Raw genomic sequence first — 27,826 nt, 5'->3', positions numbered from 1 at the left:
CTTTCATTCCCAGCACTGATTTCTTCACAACCTCAAAAAGGAGACTCGTTGGATGACAGTGAAGCTGGGTAAGGCCTCAGATCCAGGAGGGACACAGAGAGGCTGGACATTCTGGAAGAGATCGATGTGATCCCCTGTGTATGAGAGCTGTTCCAGCTCAACATCTCTCCTCCTCAGCTCAACCACCTACTACTTCAGTCGCACTGCAGCCCGAATAAAACGCAGCTTTTTCCTTGGGCTCTGATCAGCTCCTTCCCCTCAGAGCGTCTTCTCTCAACGGAGCGTATCAGCTCAGCAAATATCCTCTCGCAGTCATCCACCACTGCCTGGGCACAGAGTTCGAGTGACTCCGCAGCCTGTCCTACATCCTGCATCTCCTCCTGGCTCTTCTGAGATTCTCTGATGGGATTTCCCCCCCCCCCAATTTCCTCTGTTTCTCAGTCCATTCTGCTGCAACAGAGACTGTATCATGGCCTTTATGTTCATCTGACAAACACTGTTAACAGATACACTGCTGATATGCGCGGCAGTAAACCTCAAAGAATTTGTTGTGATGGCAGCAGATCTTCTCCTGTAGTCGTGTGGAGGCTTTGACCAGCTTGTGCTTCTTATAAGGCAGGAGATTCATAGTGAGGCTGGAGGCGAGTCTTATAGTATGAGGCCAGGCACACCAGACAGGACTTGACAGCTTTGAGTTTTCTCCCAGCGCAGACATCACACTCCACATCTCCAGGTCCAGTGTAATAGCGAGCAGAAAGAGCAGCTTGGGGTCCCGTCTTCAATTTCTCCACTAATTCTGCCAGCAGTATTTTTGCTCAGTACAGGCCTTGGGATAAAACATTTCTTGCACAGGGGGCAGCTGTTGACACCCCACTGATCATCGTGAATCCAGAAGTCATTAATACAGCCCATAAAGTAGCTGTGTCCACAGGGAATAGCTACCGGCTCCTTCGGTAGATCCAGACAAATCAAAAAAATTGATTGAATCCATAGCCATTGCCATTTTGTTTCACTTCCTAACAGACTGAGCAGCAGTGTATGAGAGAAACACTACATGACCAAAGGTAGGTGAACACCTGCTCGTCTAACATCTCATTCCAAATTTATGGGCATTAATATGGAGTTGGTCCCCCTTTGCTGCTATAACATCCTCCACTCTTCTGGGAAGGCTTTCCACTAGATGTTGGAACATTGCTGCGCGGACTTGCTTCCATTCAGACACAAGAGCATTAGTGAGGTCGGGTACTGATGTTGGGCGATTAGGCATGGCCCGCAGTCAGCGTTCCAATTCATCCAAAAGGTGTTCGATGTGGTTGAGTTCAGGGCTCTGTGCATGCCAGTCAAGTTCTTCCATACCAATCTTGACAAACCATTTCTATATGGACCTCGCTTTGTGCACAGGGGCATTGTCATGCTGAAACAGGAAAGGGCATTCCCCAAACTTTTGCCACAAAGTTGGAAGCACAGAATCGTCTAGAATGTAATTGTATGCTGTAGCGTTAAGATTTCTCTTCACTGGAACTAAGGGACCTAGCCCGAACCATGAAAAACAGTCCCAGACCATTAGTCCTCCTCCACCAAACATTACAGTTGGCACTATATATTGTGGCAGGTAGCGTTCCCCTGGCATTTGTCCGTCAGACTGCCAGATGGTGAAGCGTGATTCATTACTTCAGAGAACGCGTTTCTACTGCTCCAGAGTCCAATGGCGGCGAGCTTCACACCACTCCAGCCAATGCTTGGCATTGCGCGTGGTGATCTTAGGCTTGTGTGTGGCTGCTTGGCCATGAAAACCCATTTCATGAAGCTCCCGACGAACAGTTATTGTGCTGATGTTGCTTCCAGAGGCAGTTTGGAACTCGGTAGTGAGTGTTGCAACCGAGGACAGACAATTCTTATGCACTTCAGCGGTCCCATTCTGTGAGCTTGTGTGGCCTACAACTACACGGTTGAGCCGTTGTTGCTCCTGGACGTTTCCACTTGACTTGTTGGAAAGGTGGCACCCTATGACGGTGGGTGCCCCGTTGCAAGTCACTGAGCTCTTCAGCCACGCCATTCTTCTGCCAATGTTTGTCTATGGAGATTGCATGGCTGTGTGCTCGAATTTTATATACCCGTCAGCAACGGATGTGGCTGAAATCTCTGAATCCAGTAACTTAAAAGGGGTGTCCATATACTTTTGTATATATATATATCGTTTCTCTAGAAGGGTTTGTGTAGATGGGTATTGTTTCCATAGAAGTGTTTGTACAACACAATTTCCTGTGAGTGTACTCAACCTGTAGAGGGTGTGTCGGGGACAAAGTTCAGGAAGAGACTGGCTCTGATGGGACAGTGAACATCCACAACCCTTAAGATGCGTTCTAAAATGGCAAGTGGCAATTCTTCTTTATTGCCATAATAGTGTCATTTAAATTGACATTATGTGGACCACTCTCTACACTCCACTGCAGCTTGGTCGGGGTTCTATTTATTTGCGCATAGCAGCCAAACATCCTCCGAATATGCATACATGAATGAATAACACAGCTATTTCTGAGCGGCACAAATACCCATATTAATTACTCCCTATTTTTAAACTTCACATAAACTCTCAGAAACCTCTTTCCTTGCAGAGTGTGACTCCGCGTTGCCATAGCTACGCTACTTGAATGAAGTCTTGGGCTGCGGTAGGGAGACACTAGAGACGAAATGCGGAAATATGTCAATTCTCCCTTATACACACATACAGTAGGTAGGCATATGGGAACAGAAACCAACATAGAAATGTAAACATACACACACGAAAAGACAGTACACACACGCCTGCAAGTACAGTATGTCAAACACATTTCGGGGGGGAATCAATTGGTTACTTGAAAATATTCTAATATATTTAATCGAAGACACCGGATGCTGAATTGGGAGAGTTTGCATCCCCCCCCCCCCCCCAAAAAAAACTAACTAGATCTCAATCACAACCTAATGCGCATCCAAACACCAATCAGCTAATATAGTGGACCATAATGCAAACTGACCACCACATTCAATGACAAAGACCTACTTCAAAAGGCAATCTGCAATAACAATCCACCGCCCTGGTCCAGCTCCAGGTGGAGTGGGCTTCGGTGGCTAGATAGATGCAGAGGCGCTCTCTCTCTCTCTCAAACGCACACACACAAGCAGTTGGTATAATTGTAGAGATAGAGCAGTGGAGATCATGGTCTGGTGCCTCTCCCTATACTTCAGTGACCTCCTTTCTGTGCTGGGTGTCATTAGGTGCGAAATGAGTTCCTGAAAAACACGGGTCGTGTCTCAAACGGAACCCTGTTCCCTGTAGAGTGCACTGCCTTTGGTCAGGGCTCTGGTGACAAGTAGTGCACAATATAGGGAATAGGGCACCACTTGGGACATAGGGCGGGCTCCGTTCATCTTGTCCTGTACTCGTCTGTTTTGCTCATTGCACAGTCCCAGATGTGGCCAAACCGAAGCCGACTTGGTCTTCCGCCCTGATGTGAGCAGTAGCTGGCACACAAGCGAATTGTGAGAAAGTGGGTTATGTGCTCAAACTGGAGTAGAGGTGCTACCTTAAAATGATCGAGTCATAACGCATGTGAATTGTGCATGAAGGCGGGTGGACACACGACCACGTGTATCCCCTGTGTCAGGGACGTGTGAGCACATGTTGTGGAGCACGGCGTTAACCTGTGTGGGAACACGCATAGGGCCCAACTTCACACAGGCGCAGAGACAAAAGCGTTGCGCTCAAATGACGTGTTATGTTTAAAACACCAAAGGACACAGACACAATATACTGTAGTAAACAGTGCCCGAAGGATTGACTTGGCAAGCCTCATATGATCTCTATACAAGCATCGGGCCGTGAAACCTACCAGCCAAGTTCAAACAGGGGGAATATCGCACATGCACGCACCCAATCTGGGCAGCCACTGCTGTCACATTATGATTGACGTAACCACTTACACACACATGCATGTTCAGTTGCCCACACACACAGGTACACGTGTACTACTCATACACACTGGCAGACAAACCCACACAGACCATCCTTGTATGTGCTCAAAGGCTGCAGTGAATGTTCCCTCTTTTACTAGACACACACACACACACACACACACACACACACTCCCTCGCTCTACCCCCTGGGGAGGCTGTTACCACACTCCTCCAAAGTGGCCACTTGTTGGCTGATTAAACGGCGCTAAAACTCGAAGTCGACTCCTTAGGGAGGCGGCCACTGAATTTTCACTTTCTCTTCCTCTTTTTCTCCATCCCTCTCTCCCTCCTGCAGGCCTTTATAACCTGTTTGTTCAGCTTCCTAATGACATTAGTTGGTTATTCCATGGCTGGGGGCTATTTCGGGCCCTGGGACACATGATCCCCTTGGCTGGGCTTCTCACAGGGAAACAATGGCCAGAGAGTCGGATGACGCGAGGCTGGCAGGCTACTAGGGGAGAGGAACATGGGACTGCAGATAGCGGGGGAAACACAGCGCCGCAGACGGGAGGGAAACACAGCGCCGCAGACGGGAGGGAAACACAGCGCCGCAGACGGGAGGGAAACACAGCGCCGCAGACGGGAGGGAAACACAGCGCCCCAGACGGGAGGGAAACACAGCGCCGCAGACGGGAGGGAAACACAGCGCCGCAGACGGGAGGGAAACACAGCGCCGCAGACGGGAGGGAAACACAGCGCCGCAGACGGGAGGGAAACACAGCGCCGCAGACGGGAGGGAAACACAGCGCCGCAGACGGGAGGGAAACACAGCGCCGCAGACGGGAGGGAAACACAGCGCCGCAGACGGGAGGGAAACACAGCGCCGCAGACGGGAGGGAAACACAGCGCCGCAGACGGGAGGGAAACACAGCGCCGCAGACGGGAGGGAAACACAGCGCCGCAGACGGGAGGGAAACACAGCGCCGCAGACGGGAGGGAAACACAGCGCCGCAGACGGGAGGGAAACAGTGCCGCAGACGGGAGGGAAACACAGCGCCGCAGACGGGAGGGAAACACAGCGCCGCAGACGGGAGGGAAACACAGCGCCGCAGACGGGAGGGAAACACAGCGCCGCAGACGGGAGGGAAACACAGCGCCGCAGACGGGAGGGAAACACAGCGCCGCAGACGGGAGGGAAACACAGCGCCGCAGACGGGAGGGAAACAGTGCCGCAGATGGGGTGGGTCGAATTCAATGGTTTGTATTATTGATGTTTCCAATTTTTTGTTAATTGTACCAGTACATACTCAAAATACTGGATGATACACATACAATCAAAACACACAAGCATGTGTTTGTGCGCACACACACACACACACACACACACACACACACACACACACACACACACACACACACACACAAAGTAGAACATGTAGCTGCTGCATGATCCTAACTAATTGCAAAACAATCATCATAGTTGTTGATGATCCTCTCTTGGTTTCCATGAAAATGCAAAGGGAAGAGATATTCTTTCTCCGAACTAATCAGACAGAGGCTTTGACAGTCGTGCTCAACGGCCCTCATCAAAACAATGCAACGGCATTGAGATGAAAGACATTAACACCACTAATTACACCATGTGTCGTCCTTTGGAATGACCCAAAGAACTTTCCATTTCAATAAACACCTACCAAACTCTTCAGACCCCACTTCTAAAGCTTCTGATAGAATGAGCACAATAGCAATGCCCACCTTTCTTCACCCCTTCTCTCCATCTCAGGAGCCTATACTCGCTTATTCTCTCCCTCCCTCCCTTCATTTGTCCATCCCTCGCTCTCTCCTTCCTTTCCTCTCCTCATTCCTCCCCCTCTCCTTCCCTACCTCTCCTCATTCCTCCCTCTCTCCTTCCCTACATCTCCTCCTTCCTCTCCTCATTTCTCCCTCCCACGCTCCCTCCCTCCTTCCTTCCCTTCCGTCACTCCCTCCAGCAGGAGAGAACATCTGGAGCTCATTTTGCTCCTCTGTCTCCAGCTGGTCTTATAGTGGACACGTAGCCACCTGAGAGAGGAGAAGTAGACCACAATGATAAACACTCTCCTTCACCTCAGTGACCCTGCTCCATTTCTAACCACAGTGGACTCACTGTGCCCTGTTAATATTGTGTGGAGAGAGGGAGAGGTGAGACTATGCTGTATAGGGAAAGGGAGTACATTGTCAGTTGCACAACTGAATGCATTCAACCGAAATGTGTCTTCCGCATTGAACCCAACCCCTCTGAATCAGAGAGGTGGGGGGGGGGGGGGGGCTGCCTTAATCGGCGTCCGCATTATTGGCGCCCGGGGAGCAGTTGTTGTGGGTTAACTGCTGTGCACAAGGGCAGAACGAGAGATTTTTTTCCCACATTGCCGGCTCTGGGATTCGAACCAGCAACCTATCGGTTACTGGCCCAATGCTACCTGCTGCAATATATTATATTATAGTGTGTAAAGTATTAGTATTATATTATAGGGGTGTGGCAATCGGATTCGGCACGTGCTCATGGCTAATTCCATTTCCTGGTTGTCCTCTAGTGCTAACCTGGACAGGATTGCCATGTGTGGTAGAGAAAAGTGTTTGAGAAGTGTGCGGGGGCCTGTGTGTGTGTGTGTTTAAGCGTGCACGTGCGCTCATGTGAGAACAAAAAGACAGAACACAGCGCTTTTGGGGGAAAATTCTCGTCTCAAGCCAACCTGGGCGACAAAACAGCCAGGGAGCACGTCCCACGTTCCCTATTCACTGTGCAAATGCCACCGCCGTGACTGTGGCCATACTGACGCCGGCTTGAGGACGCTAATCAACTGCATAATACCGCGTGCTGGTCGTATTAGCATGTGAAACACTGCCTTTGGGATTACAGAAGGGGACACATGAGGGCTGGCTGAGGGTTGCTCTCTGGTCTTATGGTGTTTAAATATTGTTAATAGATTATTTCATGCAATAATCACGTTCATATTTAATTCTGCTAGATGCCCTTATTCGGGAGAGGGTGGACACAGAGCCTGTCTGTCTATCGGCGAGTCGGTCTGTCCGGGCTTAGTCCACCTGCGGTTTAGCAGTATGCTGGGTTGGCGTGAAAAACGCGAGGGAACGAAGGAGGGAGAGAAAGAAATAAAGCTTCTCCTCCTGTCACAATCTATCAATCACGGATGTAATCAATCACTCAACCACCACTAACCTCACGAAGCAGTGCTTGAACACAGCGAAATTGAAAAAATAAAAAATATGGCGATACAAATACACGATGTCTTCAAACGACGTGCTCTCTCTGTCCCCAATCTCTCTCGCTCTCTTTTTGCTGAGCATCTCTCTCAGTCTTTCGGTCTCTCTATATCGCCACGTTCCTTGTTAACAAAATGTCTCTCTCTTCCCCCATATCTCAATTTCTCTGGTTTTATTTTTTCTATCTGTCCGTCTCTCTATAAAGGTTGGCCCCCCACCCTGTGTGTGTGTGTGTGTGTGGGGGGGGGGGGGGGGCTGTTACAGTCAGGCATGGCACAGAAGCCTGGCAGTTAAGGCCGATCCCGAAGGAGGTTGGCATCCGAACTGACACACTGTGGGGCAGATATATATATATATATATATATATAGAGAGAGATATATATATAAAAACACACACTCACGTGCACACCAACACGAAACAAATCTCAGCAGGCTAAAAATATCATAATGTCCCGACACGATCACCAAAAAGTCATTTTGAAAACTCTATTGTGAAGATATGGACATTAGAGCCATATCTGTAACATTGGCCTTCTCCCCTAAGCAAGCATAGTGCCCAAATAATAACATTGGCCTAAATGGGTTTTCATAAGTGAGGTTGCCATATATTCATAAAGATGGCATTGTGCTAGAAGGGAGAGATTCTGTAAGTTATTTTTCTCCAATTGAGCTTACAGACAAAACAGAAAAAGACAGATGATACAATTGAGACCAAATTCATTATTTGCCAGAATCCAACTTGTGAAGAGTGGATCTTCCCTATGCTTTAGGCACAATAGTGCATTTAGTAGTCCACTACCGTATAGTATCCCCTTTTGTTGCTTTCCGCAAGCTACGTAGTACACAGTAAAGAGGGTACTAGTTAAAGTCCAACCCAGCAACCAAAGATGAGAACACTCCTTTCTCGTGAGGTCTGTTTCTTCCCATTTTCCCAGGTAGTTTTCAAACCTACTTCCATCTCGGACCATTGACAGCGACAAGCAAACAGTCATATCCCCACTGAAAAACACTGTTCAAAAACCTCCCAGCTGGGTACAACAGTAACCTATCGTCATCTACTACATTTCACATGCTTGTAGTATACATAGTGGTAGGCTTTCACGCCCCCCCCATATATCTCTGATATAACCCACACGGGCATCCAGATGGCGCTAGTTGGCGAGGCGGGCATGCGACCAGCCTAATAGCAACGAGTGGGCAGCTGTCGGTGTACGTTAGCGTCAACAGACCGCAGGCCATTCATCTGCCATCGTCAGCAGCGCTCTGGAGCAGTAGGGAGGGACGGCACGCAAACACAAACACTAGCGTACACACACACACACGAAGAGACACACGCGGGAGAATCCTCTGAATGTGCCGAAACTTCGCAGATATCGTAGGGTTACAGTAGTTTGGTGTGGTGGAGACAATCAAGGAGAAGCAGTGACGGTTTTATGTGAACAATCGTTTTTTTTTTTAACATAGTGGTCTGGGATGAGTGACCACTGTTCCCAAATTCCAAGTGAATCCTTGGATCCTACCCCTAGGCACTTTGCGTAGATGTGAAAAGGCTGCATATGTATAAGGAATTCGGTAAAAGCATAGCTCCAGCGTACGGTGGAATTCCCTCCTGATGGATCACACTTTTCCAATCCTCTCAGGTCTACACAAGTGCCTGGGGTTAGGATGTTTTCTCTTCTTATCAAGTGGGCATGAAGTGGCTCCGACGTTACAGTTGTCACCTAATGTGAACCACTAGATACTCCTTCCATTACACACCAAGACACTCGTGCAAAGTTGGGGGGGGGGGGGGGGGGTCGAGCACCTGTTTGGTTAAACACACTCCAAGCCTTTCAAAAGAGGCAGAGCTGCCCCATGTAAAATGCATAGGGCTGGGTGTGGTAGTGTGTGAGGGGTGATGCTCCCAACCCCTTATGCAGAGTAGCCATTACAGCTGTATGGAAGGCATGGAAAAGGCCCATTGTCTCTGACGAGGGGTGTGAATAGCTCATCTTTTATTCGAGGGCATCTCCGCCTCGCCTCACCTCTCAGAGGGGTGCAGGTGTTCATCCTCGCGAGTACACCGTCCTTGCCGGATCACCAGGAGTGCATTTGATGGTAGGGCGAGGCGACGCTCCTCGGCAGCAGCGGTGCAGCTGCACAGATTAATAATAAAGGGAATTCATAATACAGTCAGCATAGAGAGGGTTTGCCCATGAATATTCAGCGGGTCCTCTTGGTTCGGGCTTCATGCATATGGATGAAAGGCTGGCAGTAAGCTATATGCCGGAAGAGGGAGGGATGAGGCAAAGGGCAAAGAATGGTTTAAGAGAAACACTGATATATGGCAATGTGTTGACTTAACACAACAAACCTCAGCCGCGTAACGCAACAGTAAAGACTGATGCCGGTAGGTTTCCAATATAATTGACGCGAGCGAGGGGCAGCATGTGTCGAAGAGACAACCGAGCAACATAAACCACAGCAAGAGGTCGAGCTAATAAGATCAGACTTCCGGGTATATCGATGTATATCGGGTATATCGAGGAAAACACAGGGGCAGTTGACAATGTGACCTCCTGGAAGAAAAAGCTTTAAAAAAGGTGTGCTCTGTGCTGTAACAAACAGGCTAAAAATACCCTCCATGGAATAATAACCAAGTTAAACTTTCACTCCCAGTTAGCCTCATCTCAACCCGGCAAGTCAGCACCTTGCTAACTTTAGCCCTGTGTGTGGTGTGTAGTTTTTTTACTGAAGGCTGTGTGTGAAGCCTATATCAGCAGCTAAGCAACCGCCACCCACTGAGCCATGTCGAGAGCCAGGTGAGGGCGAGCGCCACCGAACATTGAAGGTGATCAACTGAACAAGCACCCTAGAGACACCAGACTCCTTCCTCAGCTTTCTCTTAAATGGCAGAAAGTCGAGCACAGCAGGGCTGTCAGAAAGAGAGAAATAGAGAAAGGGACAAAGCCAAATGCCACCAGTAACAACTACACAGTCATCTGAGAGCAAGTCAAAATGGCTGCCACAGCTCTCTGCATGCTCAACACCAGTCTGAGAAGGGATTGATTTAAAAGAAGAAAACATGTGTTACCCAGTGTAGCCATAGAAAACCATTTCCCTAAACCGTCTGAATTTGTTCAAATGCCCGGCTAATCAAAACATCCTACGCCAGGGGAAAAGAATGAGCGTGAGCCACTTGACTGAGATTTAAGAGTTGAATGTATGGATTTCACCAGACAAATTGCGTCTGGCCTCCAGCTTTCATCAGTGAAATATTAGCCGGCAGCAGCGGAGGTGAAGCGGTAATGAAGGAGCTGCCAAATAACGAGCGCCTCTCTATGGTGTGAGCGCCAGTGACACGTGTGCATTAGCTCCAATGTCAGGAAAGGGCAAAGTATCTGCATAGCCTCAGCCCGCATTGTCCATTAAAAAGGTATTTTACGGTCAACCCCCTGCGGTCTTCAATGAGAAGGGAACCGGTTGTCTACGCATCATACACACCACCTAACCGGTGCATGCACACCAAAAAAAGAGCCACAAAAGCATTTCAAATTAAGCTTTCTTATTATGATTTTCGCACGGCCCAACTACACTTTCCCTGACTACTAACTAAGTAGACTATAGAATCCAATGGCACCCAACTCCCATAAAATGTTTTCTTTCTTTGCACACGCACTCATTTCTCACTAGAACTGCCTTTGATGAAAACATGTACTTACTATCACTGTGATAGTCTTACCTAGCTACCTTAAAATGGATGCACTAACTAAGTCGCTCTGGATAAGAGCGTCCACTAAATGACAAAAAAGTAAATGGAAAAATGTAGAGAAGTCGTTGTAAGGGTGAACTGGTTCATCGTTTATTCATGACCGCCGAAAGTCCAAAGACCTCTGTGATCAGACAAACATTTGATGTGCTCATTAGATGAAGGTAAAAAGGTCACATTATTTTCCCTCTCTAACTGCACATATCTCGTTTCCTTTCAGAGGCTGCAGGCAGTAACCTTTTGAAATCCAGCCCCAGATAGAGAGAATGACTTGCTGTGTGTGCAATACAACGCCGGCTAACCCTCGGTCTAGAGATGAACTCTGTTCGCCTTGGAGTTGAATGGCAACAAACAACCCTACAGACCAGATATACAGTGCACTCGGAAAGTATTCAGACCACTAGACTTAACATATTTTGTTACGTTACAGCTTTATTCTAAAATTGATTAAGTAAAATGTTTTCCTCATCAAACTACACACAACATCCCATAATGACAAAGCAAAAACAGGTTTTTATAAATTGTTGCAAATCTATTACAAATAAAAAAAAACAGAAATAGCTGATTTATATTTGAATTCAGACTCTTTGCTATGAGACTCGAAATTGAGCTCAGGTACATCCTGTTTCCATTGATCATCCTTGAGATGTTTCTACAACTTGGAGTCCACCTGTGGTAAATTCAATTGATTGGACATGATTTGGAAAGGCACACAACTGTCTATATAAGGTCCAACAGTTGACAGTGCATGTCAGAGCAAAATCCAAGCCATGAGGTCGAAGGAATTGTCCGTAGAGCGCCGAGACAGGATTGTGTCGAGGCACAGATCTGGGGAAGGGTAGCAAATAAAATCTGCATTATTGAAGGGCCCCAAGAACCTAGTGGCCTCCATCATTCTTAAATGGAAGAAGTTTGGAACCACCAAGACTCTTCCTAGAGCTGGCTGCCCGGTCAAACTGAGCAATCGGGGGTGAAGGGCCTTGCTCAGGGAGGTTACCAAGAACCCGATGGTCACTCTGACAGAGCTCCAATGTTTCTCTGTGGAAATGGGAGAACCTTCCAGAAGGACAACCATCTCTGCAGCACTTTACCAATCACGCCTTTATGGTAGAGTGGCCAGATGGAAGCCACTCCTCAGTAAAAAGGCACATGACAGCCCACTTGGAGTTTGCCAAAAGGCACCTAAAGGACTCTCAGATTCTCTGGTCTGATGAAACCAAGATTTAACTCTTTGGCCTGAATGTCAAGCTTTACGTCTGGAGAAATCCTGGCACCATCCCTACGGCGCAGCATTGTTGTGGCAGCATCTTGCTGTGGGGATATTTTTTAGCGGAAGGAACTGGGAGACAAGTCAGGATCGAGGCAAAGATGAACAGTGCAAAGCACAGATAGATCCTTGATGAAAACCTGCTCCAGAGCGCTCAGGCCCACAGACTGGGGCGAAGGTTCACCTTCCAACAGGACAATGACCCTTAGCACACAGCCAAGAAAATACAGAAGTGGCTTCAGGACAAGTCTCTGAAAGTCCTTGAGTGGCCCAGCCAGAGCCCGGACTTGAACCCGATCAAAAATCTCTGGAGACCTGAAAATAGCTGTGCAGCGACACTCCCCATCCAACCTGACAGAGCTTGAGAGGGTCTGCAGAGAAGAATGGGAGAAACTCCCCAAATACAGGTTTGCCAAGTTTGTAGCGTCATATCCAAGAAGACTCGAGGCCGTAATCGCTGCCAATGGCGCTTCAACAAAGTACTGAGCAACGGGTCTGAATACTTACGCGAATGTGAAATTTCATTATATTTGTAATACATTTGCAAAAAAATAAAACATGTTTTTGCTTTGTCATTATGGGGTACTGTGAGTAGATTTAAAAGGGGAAACAACAATGTAATGCATTTTAGAATAAGGCTGTAACGTAACAAAATGTGGAAAAAGTCAACGAATGCACAGTACATAGCTACACCATTAGCATGCTAAATACACCATGTGAATTAATTGATCCTTTAAAAGTTATTTTGCTGATGTACAGTACCAGTCAAAAGTTGACACACGTACTCATTCAAGGGTTTTTCTTTATTTTTACTATTTTTTACATTGCAGAATAATAGAGAAGACATCAAAACTATGAAATAACACATATGGAATCATGTAGTAACCAAAAAGTGTTAAACAAATCAAAATATATTTTAGATTTCAGATTCTTCAAAGTAGCCACCCTTTGCCTTGATGACAGCTTTACACACTCTTGGCATTCTCTCAACCAGCTTCACCTGGAATGCTTTTCCAACAGTCTTGAAGGAGTTCCCACATATGCGGAGCACTTGTTGGCTGCATTTCCTACACTCTGTGGTCCAACTCATCCCCAACCATCTCAATTGGGTTGAGGTCGAGTGATTGTGGAAGCCAGGTCATCTGATGCAGCACTCACTCACTCTCCTTGGTCAAGTAGCCTTTACACAGCCTGGAGGACTGTTTTGGGTCATTGTCCTGTTGAAAAACAAATGATAGTCCCACTAAGCCAAACCAGATGGGATGGCATATCGCTGCAGAATGCTGTGGTTGCCATGCTGGTTAAGTGCGCCTTGAATTCTAAAAAATACCAGACAGTGTCACCTGCAAAGCACCCCCACACATCACACCTCCTCCTCCATGCTTCACGGTGGGAACCACACATGCAGAGATCATCCATTCACTTACTCGCATTTCACAAAGACACGGCAGTTGGAACCAAAAATCTCAAATTTGGACTCGTCAGACCAAAGGACAGATTTCCACCGGTCTAATGTCCATTGCTCGTGTTTCTTGGCCCAAGCAAGTCTCTTCTTTTTATTGGTGTCCTTTAGAGGTGGTTTCTTTGCAGCAATTCGACCATGAAGGCCTGATTCACGCAGTCTCCTCTGAACAGTTGATGTTGAGATGTGTCTGCATTTATTTGGGCTGCAATCTGAGGTGCAGTTAACTCTAATGAACTTATCCTCTGCAGCAGAGGTAACACTGGGTCTTCCTTTCCTGTGGCGGTCCTCATGAGAGCCAGTTTCATCATAGCGTCTGATGGTTTCTGCGACTGCACTTCTTGACATGTTCAGGATTGACTGACCTTCACGTCTTAAAGTAATGATGGACAGTCATTTCTTTTTGCTTATTTGAGCTGTTCTTGCCATAATATGGATTTGGTCTTTTACCAAATAGGGATATCTTCTATATACATCCCCTGCCTTGTCACAACACAACTGATTGGCTCAAACGCATTAAGAAGGAAATTCCACAAATTAACAAGGCACACCTGTTAATTGAAATGCATTCCAGGTGACTACCTCATGAAGCTGGTTGAGAGGATGCCAAGAGTGTGCAAAGCTGTCATCAAGGCAAAGGGTGGCTACTTTGAAGAATCTGAAATATATTTTAATTGGTTTAACACTTTTTGGTTACTACATGATTCCATATGTGTTATTTCATAGTTGATGTCTTCACTATTATTCTACAATGTAGAAAGAAAAAAAAGAATTAAGAAAACCCTGGAATGAGTAGGTATGTTCAAACATTTGACTGGTACTGTATCCCAGAAACTGGCCAGGCGAATCAGCCTTTCAATCATTGCCTGCTTTTAAATCACTTTACAAAAGTACAGTCAAACCCACCACCAGTAAAATGTTAATAGACACATCAAGAACTCAAGGCAGTGTTCAAAGAGGCAACATTTCTGGATTTTATTTATCCCATTATTTTTCAGTTTTATTGGATTGGCATCAACAGCAAAACCACAGCCTTTGACAAAATCTCAGAAATAAAAAAATAGATACTGTGTAATTTCTTGATTTGTCTTCTAATCAAAAACATCTTACTTCATATAGCTACAGCAGCCTAGTTGAATTAACACAAAGGTATGAGTCATCACTGGTCGAGATTTTGTCATAAGATTTGTTTAGTGGTTTTTTTTGTTGCCTGAACACACATGTACAGCAGGGTAAAACCGACAGACACACTATACATACTCCTATTTAACAAGTAGTGTATCCATTTTGAAATAATAAAATAAATAGACTTTGTACTGTATTAATCAAATATTTAAGATACAACACCCTAATGAATGCACTTTAAATCAGTTGTTTTTGACCGTTTTTTTGTATTTCCTTCACATCAGAAAGAAATTCAAAACTAGTTTGGTCATTACAATACACATGGAAAGGTGAATAGCCTATTCAGTGGCTCATAGGTATAAAAAACTACTGGCAGAGAAGAAACTGAATTAATTGGGTAACACTTACTTCATGAAAACTAAATTAATTGGGAAACAGCATTTGCAGTGTCAATATAATTGTATAACAGTAACCACAAACTGTTTTCTAAATACAAAAAGTCGAGTTAAAGTGGTACATTATCAATAAGTACAATAACTTGCTTGTTAGAATGAAACTACATTCCACTAGTGTTACTGTGGTGTGGAATCAATTAATTATCATGAAACCATCAGTACAAGATTTACTGTAAAGCAATACCTAGATAGAATTTAGCTTGTCAACAATATTGATTTACCATATATCACAAAAGATCTCACAATGTTTGTTGTATTCTCTTGACCACAAGTGATTTGCTTTAGTGTGAAGACAAAGTCATCTGGGGGTAATTCTAGAGAGAATCTAAGTCAACTAAAATAACAATTTGGGTGTTAATTCCTTAAAATGGCATGATGTAGAGCTGGGCGATATGGAAAAACATCCATGATCACAATAAATATATACATTTTTTTTGCAATAATAATAAAATCTGCGATAAATTACACAAAATTATTTTTAGGGGAGGTACTACAGCTGGGCGATATGGACGAAAAGTAATATTGTGATAAATGTAACTATTTTGCTCAATAACAAATACAACGATATATAATTTTTTTCCAATGGCCAGTTACTTTACATTAGCAGCGGGCCAGGTAAGATAACTGAGATGATAGCCTATGATTAAAAAGGTACGATATGTCATCTAACATATCCATGACTTGCATGATTGATATTTTGATGTTCAACCTGTCAAAATAGGAACCACAATGAGATTTTTAATTTTTTTTTTGCTTTTCAGAGGATTTTCCCAGCATCTTTGTGCATATTGGCCACCTGAGGAAGGGGGAACTCAAAAGACTTAGCTAGATTGCTAACTCTAAATATGATATTGTTGCTAGATAGATGAATCAATTAGCCTACATGGCTATCAGTAAATGTAGGCTAATGTCCTACCCAAACTTTCCAATGCTAGGCGTAGGCTAATTGATGTAGGCCTATTCACTGTAAATGGCATGCTCTGCTACGCGGGTGCGTCCAAATCATACTGACTACACCCCACTCCGGTTGTAAAGTGGTGCCGTGAACTCGATATTAGGAGGTGAGAAATACATTATATACACTCACAGAAAGCTGCAACTCTCCTCTCGGTAACTAGAACAACACTTTGAGCAACGGTCATAATGATTGTGCTTCTCAGAATGCACCTCTGCCTCCTCCGTGCACACAGCGGGAAGAGGGAACGAGAGCGGCCGACAGCAAAACCGGGATAACTAGATACTGTACTTTCATTGCAGGAATCAACATTATGCATAGGCTATTACTGTTGAAAAAATAATGGTTCTAGAACAATCTACAGGAACGTTGTGTAGCAAAAATCACCGAAAATTACCAACGTAAGCAAATTGCTTCGGTAAGAGGAAGGCAATGCAAGTGATTTTCTGTTTATCGTCCCAGCTCTATGACGGTAGATTTCTTAACCCCTTAAATCCGCACCCCCACCTAAATCTAATTAGTATAATACAAAAATCCCCATAAGGTGACAGAGCAACAGCGGTGTTTGTCAGACCATGAGATATCCCAAAAATCATTCTTCTCACAAAACGGTTTGGCCTAACAACTATTATGACCCCTCTATGGAAATAAGAGTCTCATGAATACGATGGTGTTCTCCGTTGACGACCCCCACAAGCATTTTGGGACTCGTCTGAAGTCGGTACAGCCAATCTGCCATCTTCTGTCTGTAGCATCCGAACAGTTTGGGCTACAACTGTGGAAAGGTGAGACTCTCACGAACACTTACATGTCGGTTTTGCTCTAGGCCTCACAAGACTTGTCTGAAAGTCACCCGGTAATGTTGATTTTTTTTTTTATGGAAGTATATATGGAGACTGTTTAGTGACAGAAATAAGGGGTTAAATACATTTCCTGATATTTCTTAAATCTTTTGGGGTGGCAGGTAGCCTAGTGGTTAGAGCGTTGGACCAGTAACCAAAAGGTTGCTAGATCGAATCCTCGAGCTGACAAGGTAAAAATCTGTCGTTCTGCCCCTGAACAAGGCAGTTAACCCACTGTTCCTAGGCTGTCAATGTAAATAAGAATTTGTTATTAACTGACTTGCCTAGTTAAATACAGGTAAAAAAAAAATAGAAATCACATATATATATATATATGTGATTTCTATCTCAGATATAGGACAGACACTTCAGAACAAACTTTTCTTGGGGGAGTATCTGTCGTTCCATGTAGTCGTTATGTCCATGTAATCTATTATTCAATGCGTTTGCAGTGAGGCCAAGTACACATTTTCATCAAATCATTTGTAAATATTTGTTTTGCTACTTCAAGGGGTCTTACAATTCAAAATCAAATAACAAAATTATCCTTGGTATGACCTTAAAGCAATTCCATATAGCTTAGTAGAACCCCCTCCCATGGTTCAGACACAGGGCTCAAACTCTTATGGGTTAAGTGATTAAAATATCTAATAATGGGGGGGTTGTTGATTACGTTTTGATAAAGCAGTTGTATTCATACTGTATCAGTGTGTTCATACAGTGGGGTGCGAAATGCTTGACACCCTTAATAAAGAGCAAAAATGACTGAGCTACTGTACATATAATTTTTTTTGTTAATGGGGAAATTAGATGGGGTTCTTAGCCCATTCCTCCACACACCATCTTTCCAGATCCTTGATATCCTTTGCCTGCACTTATGGACTGCCATCTTCAATTCAAACAAAAAAAGTGGCCATTGCAGATGGCCATTGCAAAATGTTGATTTTGAGGCAAATCAAACATTTCTTTGTGGATTTTGATGTGTGCCTGTGGTTATTGTCTTGCTGGAAGATCCATTTGCGGTCAAATTTCTGGCTCCCGTCGTTGACCTTAACAAGGGCCCCAGGACCACTGGAAGCAAAATAGCCCCATAACATCAAAGATCCACCCCCATATTTTACAGTAGGTATGGGGTTATTTTCTGCTTATGCAGATGCCAAACCCACCACTGGTGTGCGTGGCCAAAGAACTCTATTTTCATGTCATCCAACAAATGTAAAACGCCTGGAGTTTGCTAAATGGCATTGGCAGTTGGATTGGAACCAGTGCTTTGGTCAGATGAAAATATAGCTCTTTGACCTCGCACACCAGAGGTGGGTTTGGTGTCAAAATGAGAATGCATAAGCAGAAAATAACCGAATAACTAATGTTAGTGCTGCGCGATTAACCAAAATGTTGATTCTTTTTCGTTTATTAAAACAACTAATTGACCAACGTCGGTTCAATTATTTGAATTCCATTTTGTTCCGTTTTTGTCTGTGAGCGCAATGCACAATTGCTTTAGAGGTAAATCAGATTAAGACCGAAATCTACGATGTAGTAGGGATTTGTAGTTTCCAACAGGCAAATATTCTACATAGTTTAAATGTGGTAATTAACTACAATGACCATAATCAATTTTGTGCGTGCCTACTTGTCTGGTCTATGTGGAGCAGACACGGAGATGGGGTGAACACAGAACGTGCGATCAAGAGGGAAAGATGTATGTATCTCTACCTGAAAATACATGATCTAAGTGATTGATAGTTGGTATTCAGCAGTCATAAAAAGTATGCCTTGTTTAATTTGAATTATTACTAAAATAGTGATTTGTCAGGCAGCAGCTCTATAGAGATGAGATGATGACTTGGAATGAAATAATAAAGTCAACAAATAAAACAAATGTAATATACACAACAACTGAAATATTTTATTAAAGTAATTTAAATAAATGGTTAATAAGTGATAAGCAGTAACGGGCAGTCACTACCATCATGAGACTTTTGTTTTATTCTGTTTTGTTACAGCATTTAACCCACAATGCATAGCGCATTTGTCTAGAAAAAAATATTTGAAAACTGATGACTTTTTTAAATAATCAAAACCGACCTCAAAAAGCACTAAATCGCTCAATACTACCTACTGTAAAATATGGTGGTGGATCTTTGATGTTATGGGTCTATTTTGCTTTCACTGGTCCTGGGGCCCTTGTTAAGGTCAACATCATCATGAACTTTACCCGGCACCAGGACATTTTGGCAAAAAACCTAGTTGCCTCTGCCAGGAGGCTGGAACTTGGCTGCAAGTGGATCTTCCAGCAACACAATAACCCCAAGCACACATCAAAATCCCCCAAAATAAATAATTTGCCACTAAATCAACATTTTGTAATGGACATCTTAGTCTTATAAAATAATATATTTTCCCCATTTTTGTTGAGCATCCAATTTAGCTCAGAATTTGAATGATTCATTTTATAGTCATTTTTGCACATCTTTATCAAGGGTGGCAATAATTTCAGACCCCACTGTATATGGTCCATTTGATAAGAAAATAAAATGCACCTCACACAAGATAAAAGAAATCAAATACAGTAATGTGAAGATGACATCTCATAGACATCAAGCAACCATTGGGGAGGGTACATTTTTTAAGTCTTTTGTGGCAGAATTCAGAACCCCTATGATTATATATATATATATATGCCCCCTAAAATGATAATGAATCACGCTACAAATAGAAAAGCTTCTGACCTCATCATAAGCTCATGAAAGTTGCTGAAACAAGATGGTCCTACTGTATCGGCAAATGTAAGCATGATGGATCTTAAGTCAAGTCAAATGAAGGTCACGTTACAAAACGCAATGGCATGCAGCCAGGACTGTGTCAGTGTCCTTGTAACTGTATAGATGAACAGAAAGTAAATCTCTGTGATATATTTTTTGGAAAAGATATCTTTAGGCACATATACAGAACAATCTGTAATGGAAAGCGGGGAATGACTACACAGGTTAAGTAGCATAATGTTGAACAAAAACAGTCATGATATCGAGGGTTCAGTTAGCTGTGTTGCTTGTTTTTCCACACGGTCAACTATACACTGACTATAGGAACACAGGTCTAACTTCAAATGGCCTACACCATAAGAATAGAGCGGGATTTCACAATAGTCTTGGGTATCACTGAAAATGTGCACTTTATGTATTTTTCATCATTATCTATAAAAAAACGGACCATTCTGGGAATGTACAAGAAAAACTTGGAATGACTTCACCTGCGCTGTATCAAACAGTATAATACATAACTAAAGGCAGTCTTTATGGTGCATTTACTGCACATGCCCACTGTATTTTGTACAATAAGGCCCTAAAAAGGGAACAGTCTCTGCACTTAGCGTGGAAAAGCAGAGGAAGAGTCATACATATGACGGTGATCCTTAAGTAAAGTGAAGCAGATTTTTCTGAACTCAACCAAAGATAAAGATGTATGCACTACAGAACCAATCCCTCATTCTGCTTCCTAAACAGCTACTGTATAGGAAGCATTGACAAAGATTTTTTTCTTTAAGAAATAGTACACATGAAAATATAGAAATATCTAATAAAACTAAACCATCAGTGGGTGTGTTTTTTTTTTTTTTAGGAGATTGAGTAACTCGTCAAATTGAGTACCCCATCTCTCTGTTTAGGACTGACCGAAAGTCTTTGAACACTCAGACTGCTTGCTAACAAACGTTCTGCAAACGCCGCAAAACTTTTGTTTGTCATAACAGGTCAAGGCCACTAGCCATCTGCTGTTATTTACACCATTGTCAAGGAGCATGTACAGTAAGTGAATAGTCAGCCATTTGCACACACATACCCCATGTCAACTCCTGATGAGGATTACATGTTGATGTTGTCTATGCTAAGTCAGCCTTTGAGTGCCCACCAAGAACACAGACCTATAGTAGCAGTCCAATATTGGTATTTAAATTCAATACACTTTAGTCCACATTACCTTGAAATCAGAGATGCTTAAATCATGAGGTCACCATCAATGTTTGAGGAAAGTGTTTATCCATTTTGAGGACCTGTAACTTTGTATTTTTACAAGCATTTTATTTACCCGACTGTCGAGAAACAAAAAAATGTAACATCAAAGCCTGAGAACCATGGTCAAATTAGGTTTTACATAAGGATGCACATACACTAGGTTACCAGCTAAACTCCACTACACAGGTTTAAAGCCAAAATGTAGTACCAATCTCTCATCCATTTAGTTGTTCAGAAAGTAAACCTTTAAAACAACGTAGCCTCTCTCAGCAATCTAATGTTTGCCTGTAAATCATGGCTTGGCATGACTGTGGCAAAGTCATTGGTATCCTTCAAAACAAACCTTCAGAGCCTAAATCCTCTCTCTTTGGGACAGCCCTGTCAAATAAATGTTCAGCAGCTTTGTAAAGATGTAACCTTTGAAATTCGTGGCTTTTCTAACAATAGCCTCCAACGCCTCAGATGGAGCAGGACTTTGGCCTCTTCCTGGGTTTGGGTTCTCCAAAGTCCCTGTCGTCGGCTGCACAGTGGCTGAAGGAGCAGAGTGTCTGCGAGAGGCGGCGCATGCCCAGGCGGAACACACTGTTGGACAGGCTGTAGATGACGCAGTTGCAGAAGCTGTTGCTGATGGCCAACCAGGTTGTTACAAAGGACAGGGCGGGACTGTCCAGCACGTGGGAGCTCTCCAACAGGAAATAGATTATGTAGGGCAGCCAAAGCAGGTAGAAGACGCTGGTGATGCGGAATAGCACCATGGCGTAGCGCCTGTCAGGCCCTTGACCTGCGTGATGCCCCCCGCCGCTGCCACTGCCACCACCCTCCCCGGCCTCCATCTCCTGGCTGGGGAAGCGTGCCCGCCTCTCACTGATCTCCCGGTTGTGCTGCTGGCAGATGCGGAAGATGTGGAAGTAGGTGAAGCAGACTACCAGGGCCGCAGGCGCGTACAGTAGGCATACCACAAAGCCTGTGAAGAGCGCCGAGGTGGGCCAGGAGTGGGCGCACCACTCAAAGATGTCCCCGTGGTAACCCGGCTTACCCCAGCCAAAGAAAGAGGGCAGAAAGACCAGGCTGGAGTAGACCCAGATGAGGGCGATGCAACCGCGGAGCCGGCACGGCGTCACCAGCTGGTTGTAGGACAGGGGTTTGGTGATGGCCAGGTAGCGATCCACGCTGATGCAGGCCAGACAGGCCATTGAGACGCTCTTGAGCACCGAGATGACGTAGCTGAAGACCTGGCAGGTGATGGGCTCCTGGACGCTGGCCGGGTAGTGCAGCAGGGACAGGGTGGGCACCAGGCAGCTGAGGCCCACCAGCAGGTCGGCATAGGCCATAGTCTGGATGAAGTAGCTGGTGGTATAGTGGTGCAGCAGGGGGGCGCAGTGGAACACGAAGATCACCGTCAGGTTCCCGGCAATGATGAGCACCGTGAGCAGAACGATGACCGCAGTCTCCAAGACACAGGCCTCCAGGCCCTCATTCTGGCCCCAGCCTAGGGGACAGGAGTGGTTGGGGTCTGGGCCCACAAGGCTGCTGTTGGCAGTGGGCACCAGGTCTGTCGTCAATGCTGACTGGTTCATTGTTCTGGGCGCAGTCCAGGTGGGTCAGGTTTGTGCTGTGCCAACCGCGATGCAGATGGACTGTAACTGGAGACCTGTCTGCCTGTAGCCTCCCTCAGCAAATGGGAGTTCTAGCCTCTCTCGCTCGCTCTTTCACCTCGGCTCTCACATAGCTGGGTCTCAATCAAATGAACACTGACTGACGAAAATCAATACAGCCCATAGGAAAGCAGGACTGCCGACTCGGCTCTACTTTTTCGATCAGTCATGCTTAGAGGCAGTGGGGTAATTGTCGAAAGAAAAAAGATATTCCCTCCAAAAACAGAAAAAGGTCTGCCGGTGCTATGCCAGGCATTTATCCCGGCGGCAGGGATCCCCATTGCTCTCCCTGATAGTCTGCGGCCACATCTCCTGATTCATAAGAGGGCTGCCACTGGGAGACTGGGGGCGGAGAGCAGGTGTTGTCCTCACAAGGGCAAAAAGCACAGGAGGTGCAGGGTAGTCGGCATGTGGGGGAGAAACATGAGGCAGGCAGGCAGGGCGCTCTGGTGCAGATCCTACTGCAGATTAAATAAGACAGGAAGCATGTGACTCCTATTTTGAGACTATAGATAAGAGAAAATAGTATTAAAACATTTAGCGTATCGGTATAATTTTGACTTTCAGATAGCTTGTTTACTGTCACAGAGAAAGAGCCGCTGGGAAAACCCCAAATTCATACGAGTAATTACATCCACGTTAGCCATTGTGTTTGGTTCATACCTTAAGTCCTCTCTAAAGTTCCAAAATGCTGTTAGACAAGCAGCAATTGTTTCTCAGTCTTGTAGTATGCACATCCTCTTATTTTGGGGTATTGAGTGGTCCTGTGGTTAGTGTCTGGACCCCATGTATGCCCTGCTATTGTCCGAATCAAAACACAGACACGCTAGACAAACACAGGGCTCTCTGCGGTGGTTAATGTCACAGCTCTCGTTCCACAGAGCGCTGGGGGAATTATGTTTACAATGTTCCCCAATCTGAGAGAAGCCAAAGGAGACGCAGAATAATCTGGATCCTGTTATGTGTGTAGCCACAAATCTGTCTTTGGTCTCTGGAATCCCAATCCACGCACTTTTCTGAAACTTTCGTCCTCCAGGTTATGAGAGGCAAAAGCTGGTTTTAAAGAGGATCTTTCAGGCAAAGAATGTAGGAGTTGTCAGGAGTCTCACACAATCGGATAATTAGATACTGGAGCCGGTAGAAGCCATCTGGGTGTCTCAGAGCTCCTCGGACTGTGTCTCCTTAGAAATTCTGTTCAGGGCGCCGGCTGCGATGGATGTGGGATCAATCTGCATTCCGCTTGTTTACAGCCTAGGGTGAAAGCTCTTTACGTCAGCCTCGCCTCTTAAGCGCTTGTTTCCATTATTGATATTATTACCTATACATGGCCATTCCATTCAAATACGTTTTTTTGTTTTTTTTTCAGGGGAGGCACGGCTGTCTGGACTTTTGACTCTTTCTTCCACTCAGTACGTCTGCTCCTTGTTACAAAAACCAAGCCACAGCAAAAGAGAAATGACTCCAGCAGTACAGAGAGTTCCAGTTTCAAAGCTGTCCTCTGTGTGCGTCTCCTCTTATTTCCATTCCCCCAGCCGAACTAAGCTTTCGCCAAACGAATAACCGAAGAGGCAGAAATAAAATTTCATTCAGCAAAGCAGTCCTGGAGTGAAGTACAAAATAAATAAATAGGAACCTTTTGAAGAGAGGAGCTGTCCCTCACCAACTGGTGCAGTGGGAAAGAGATGCTGTGACTGGCTTACAGTTCCTTTTCCCTTCGCTCTCGTTCTCGTTCTCCCGCTCACTCTCTTTACCCTGCATGCACACACATGCTCACTCTCACTCTCTCCCGTTCCCTCTGAACCGCGCTCTACCCCTCCCTCTGATACACCCTCTCTCTCTCTCTCTCTCTCTCTCTACCCCCTCCCATTCGGGCTGCACCTGAGGTCCTTTCTCAACCCAGCCACAATACTCTCTTTCGCTCCTCTAATGTCTCTCCTCTTGTTTTTAGAGCTACATTTGGATAGTTTCCTAATCTGAAATCACTAGGCTAATCTATCAGTCCATTTTCTATTAACTAGCTCCCTCCCCCAATATGGCTTTCCCACTGACTCTCTGCCCCCAGTCCGTTGCTCCGACCAATGACCAAGCCCAGCCATGCCTGCCCCTTAGTTACAGTTGCCAGGCATTTCAGTTAGTTGGGATCATCCTTCACTGGCAGACAGTGTAACAAGTGGCAGAAAATTGAGGAGGCAGGAGGTCAGTTTCAGAGGTAGATGGTCTGTATACCATTGCAGAGTTCAGGCTCAACTAACCTCTACAATAATGAAACACTAGTATACACAAGAAAGGGACGCTTTTAAAGCTACTTGCGTAAGCTCTAGAAAACTGAACACGGAGATTCCCAAGAAGATAAGAACAGACGACAAAGTGGCATGGTGAAGTGGATAACCTGATGTCCTTCACCTTTTGGACTACTGGTGAAAAACGGTCACAACCAGGCTACTGTACGTTAATAATTATTTCGCAGAGAGAGAGAGAGAAAAAAAGGAAGGGCTGTAAAAACAACGGTAGTAACCCCCTTCCCTGTCCCACCCCCTCTGAGCCTTTTGATCCCAGCCACTATGGCTACTGTGTTGGGACAAGCAGGCAGGCCCCTGTCCGGGCTCTTTGTTATGGCTGGGAAAATAAGGGCCAGGCCATTGTAGTGTACAGTAGCTCACACCAACACTGACTAACAGTCAAAGAGAGCCGGAGGTAAGTGGGCCTGAGAGCGGGGAGATCAGTTTCGAGCTGCTCAATACGAGTATAATTATCAACGCATTACAAAAACAAACCTGGTGCGGCACACGGGAGAAGAAGTCAAGGTCATCTCAGTGATAATGCTTCACAATAAGCATTGTGTGAAAAGGAGATTTGAATGAGAAATTACCATATGCTCTCTACAAAGGTTGCAGAGAATTAGGGATGGGCATTTGAACATTTTGGAGTGTTCATGTACTCGCATACTTTATTTTTCTTTGAGTACTCGAATGGGAAAGTAATGTGTGTACTTATCTATGCCAACAGTGAGCAACAATGCTTAATTTGCTACAACTATTGCAGATAACAAATCCTAATGGCTAAATTGCCCAATATAGAGTGTAAAAACATTAGGAACACCTGCTCTTTCCATGACAGACTGACCAGGTGAATCCAGGTGAAAACTATGATCCCTTATTGACGTCTCATGATAAATACACTTAAAATCAGTGTAGATGAATGGGAGGAGACAGGTTAAAGAAGGATTTTTAAGCCTCGAGACAATTGAGACATGGATTGTGTATGTGTACCATTCAGAGGGTGATTTGGCAAGACAAAAGATTTAAGTGACTTCGAACGGGGTATGACAGTAGGTGCCAGGCGCACTGGTGTGTGTGTCAAGAACGCTGCTGGGTTTTTCACACTCAACAGTTTCCTGTGTGTATCAACACCTTGTAGAGTACATGCCCCGACAAATTGAGGCTGTTCCGAGGGCAAAAGGGTGTGCAACTCAACATTAAGAACCTGTTCCTAATGTGTTGTCCACTCAGTGTATATTCAGTCAATAAAAAAACAAGTGCCATTTAAGATTCATTAACTGAAACCGTATTATCAACTGGTTATATTATATTGTGGAACTCAAATCTTCAAAAAGACCTCAGCAGTGATGCTTACTTATGTTAGGAATCAAAAGGACTACGTAAAAGGTAGGTTCAGTAACTAAACATGAACAGATATCTAATTCAAATCAATCAAATCTAATTTTATTGGTCACATGTGACGAATACAACAGGTGTAGACTTAACAGTGAAATGCTTACTTATGAGCCCATTCCCAACCGTGCATTGTTAAGAACCAACACAAATATTTGCAAAATAAAAAAGGAAATAGTAACACAAAAACAATAACGAGGCTATATACAAGGAGCAACAGTAGCGAGTCAATGTGCAGGCGTACCAGGTAGTGGAGATAATTCAGTATTTACATGCGAGTAGGTTTAAAAGTGACTAGGCAATCAGGATATATAATACACAGAGAAGTAGCAGCATATTTAAGAGTGAAAGTGTGTGTGTAAGTGTGTGGCGTCAATATGCATGTGTGAGCGTATGTAGTGCGTGAGTGTGTAGGTAGAGTCTAGTGAGTGTGCATAATCAGTTCAAGGGAGTCAGTGCAAAACAATTAAGATAAATAATAAAGGGGGTCAATGTAAATTGTCCGGGTAGCCATTTGATGAACTGTTCAGCAGTCTTATGGCTTTGGGGTAGAAGCTGTTCAGGTGCCTTTTGGTCACAGACTTGGTGTTCCGGTACCGCTTGCCACTAGGTAGCAAAGAGAACAGTCTATGACTTGGGTGGCTGGAGACTTTGACCATTTTTGGGATCCCAGTGATGTACATGGCCCCAGTTCGGCCCCAGTGATGTACAGGGCTGTACGCACTACCCTCTGTAGAGCGCACTACCCTCTCCAACCGCCTTGCGATTGGATGCCGAGCAGTTGCCATACCAAACAGTGATACTGCCAGTCAAGATGCTCTCAAATGGTGCAGCTGTAGAACTTTGAGGATCTGGGGGTCCGTGACAAATCTTTTCAGCCTCCTGGGGGGGGGGGGGGAGAGGCGTTGTCGTGTCCTCTATACAACTGTGTTGGTGTGTGTGGGCCATGATAGATCCTTAGTGATGTGGACACAGAGGAACCTCTGGACCTGCTCTACTACAGCCCCGTTGATGTGAATGGGGGTGTGTTCGGCCCTCTGTTTCCTGTAATCCGCGATAAAGTCCTTTGTCTTGCCCACATTAAGGGACAGGAGGTTGTTGTCGTGGCGCCACACTGCAAGGTCTCTGACCTCCTCCATACAGGCTGTCTTATGGTCGTTGGTGATCAAGCCTACCACCGTTGTGTCGTCGGCAAACTTAATGGTTGTATTGGAGTTATGCGCGGCCACGCAGTCGTAGGTAAACAGGGAGTACAGGAGGGGACTGAGCACGCACCCCTGGGGAGCTCCAGTGTTGAGGATCAGTGTGGCAGATGTGTTGCGACCTACCCTCACCACCTGGGGGCGGCCCGTCAGGAAGTCCAGGATCCAGTTGCAGAGGGAGGTGTTTAGTCCCAGGTTCCTTAGCTTAGTGATGAGCTTTGAAGGTACTACAGT

At 45.1% G+C, this 27,826-nt stretch overlaps 2 protein-coding genes across 5 annotated transcripts in view; both read right to left on the bottom strand.

The window, feature by feature from the left end:
- Positions 1–27,826, bottom strand: part of LOC106613570 (rab GTPase-activating protein 1-like) — a 171,115-nt gene that overhangs the window by 67,277 nt on the left and 76,012 nt on the right. The gene's annotated exons all lie outside the window — the stretch shown is intronic.
- LOC106613571 (G-protein coupled receptor 52-like) lies at positions 14,625–27,221 on the bottom strand. The gene has a single exon (XM_014215974.3). It carries the CDS (start codon positions 22,639–22,641, stop codon positions 21,523–21,525), a length of 1,119 nt encoding a protein of 372 aa, XP_014071449.1. The 5' UTR covers positions 22,642–27,221; the 3' UTR covers positions 14,625–21,522.

This window comes from Salmo salar, chromosome 10 (assembly GCF_965601325.2).
Source record: "Salmo salar chromosome 10, fSalSal1, whole genome shotgun sequence".
Lineage (NCBI taxonomy): Eukaryota > Metazoa > Chordata > Actinopteri > Salmoniformes > Salmonidae > Salmo > Salmo salar.
Note: the sequence above shows the minus strand (reverse complement) of the source record. Positions and strands in the feature narration are given on the sequence as shown.

Coding starts and splice junctions, on each gene's coding strand:
- LOC106613571 (XM_014215974.3), bottom strand. CDS start 22,641: ATGAACCAGTCAGCATTGACGACAGACCTGGTGCCCACTGCCAACAGC.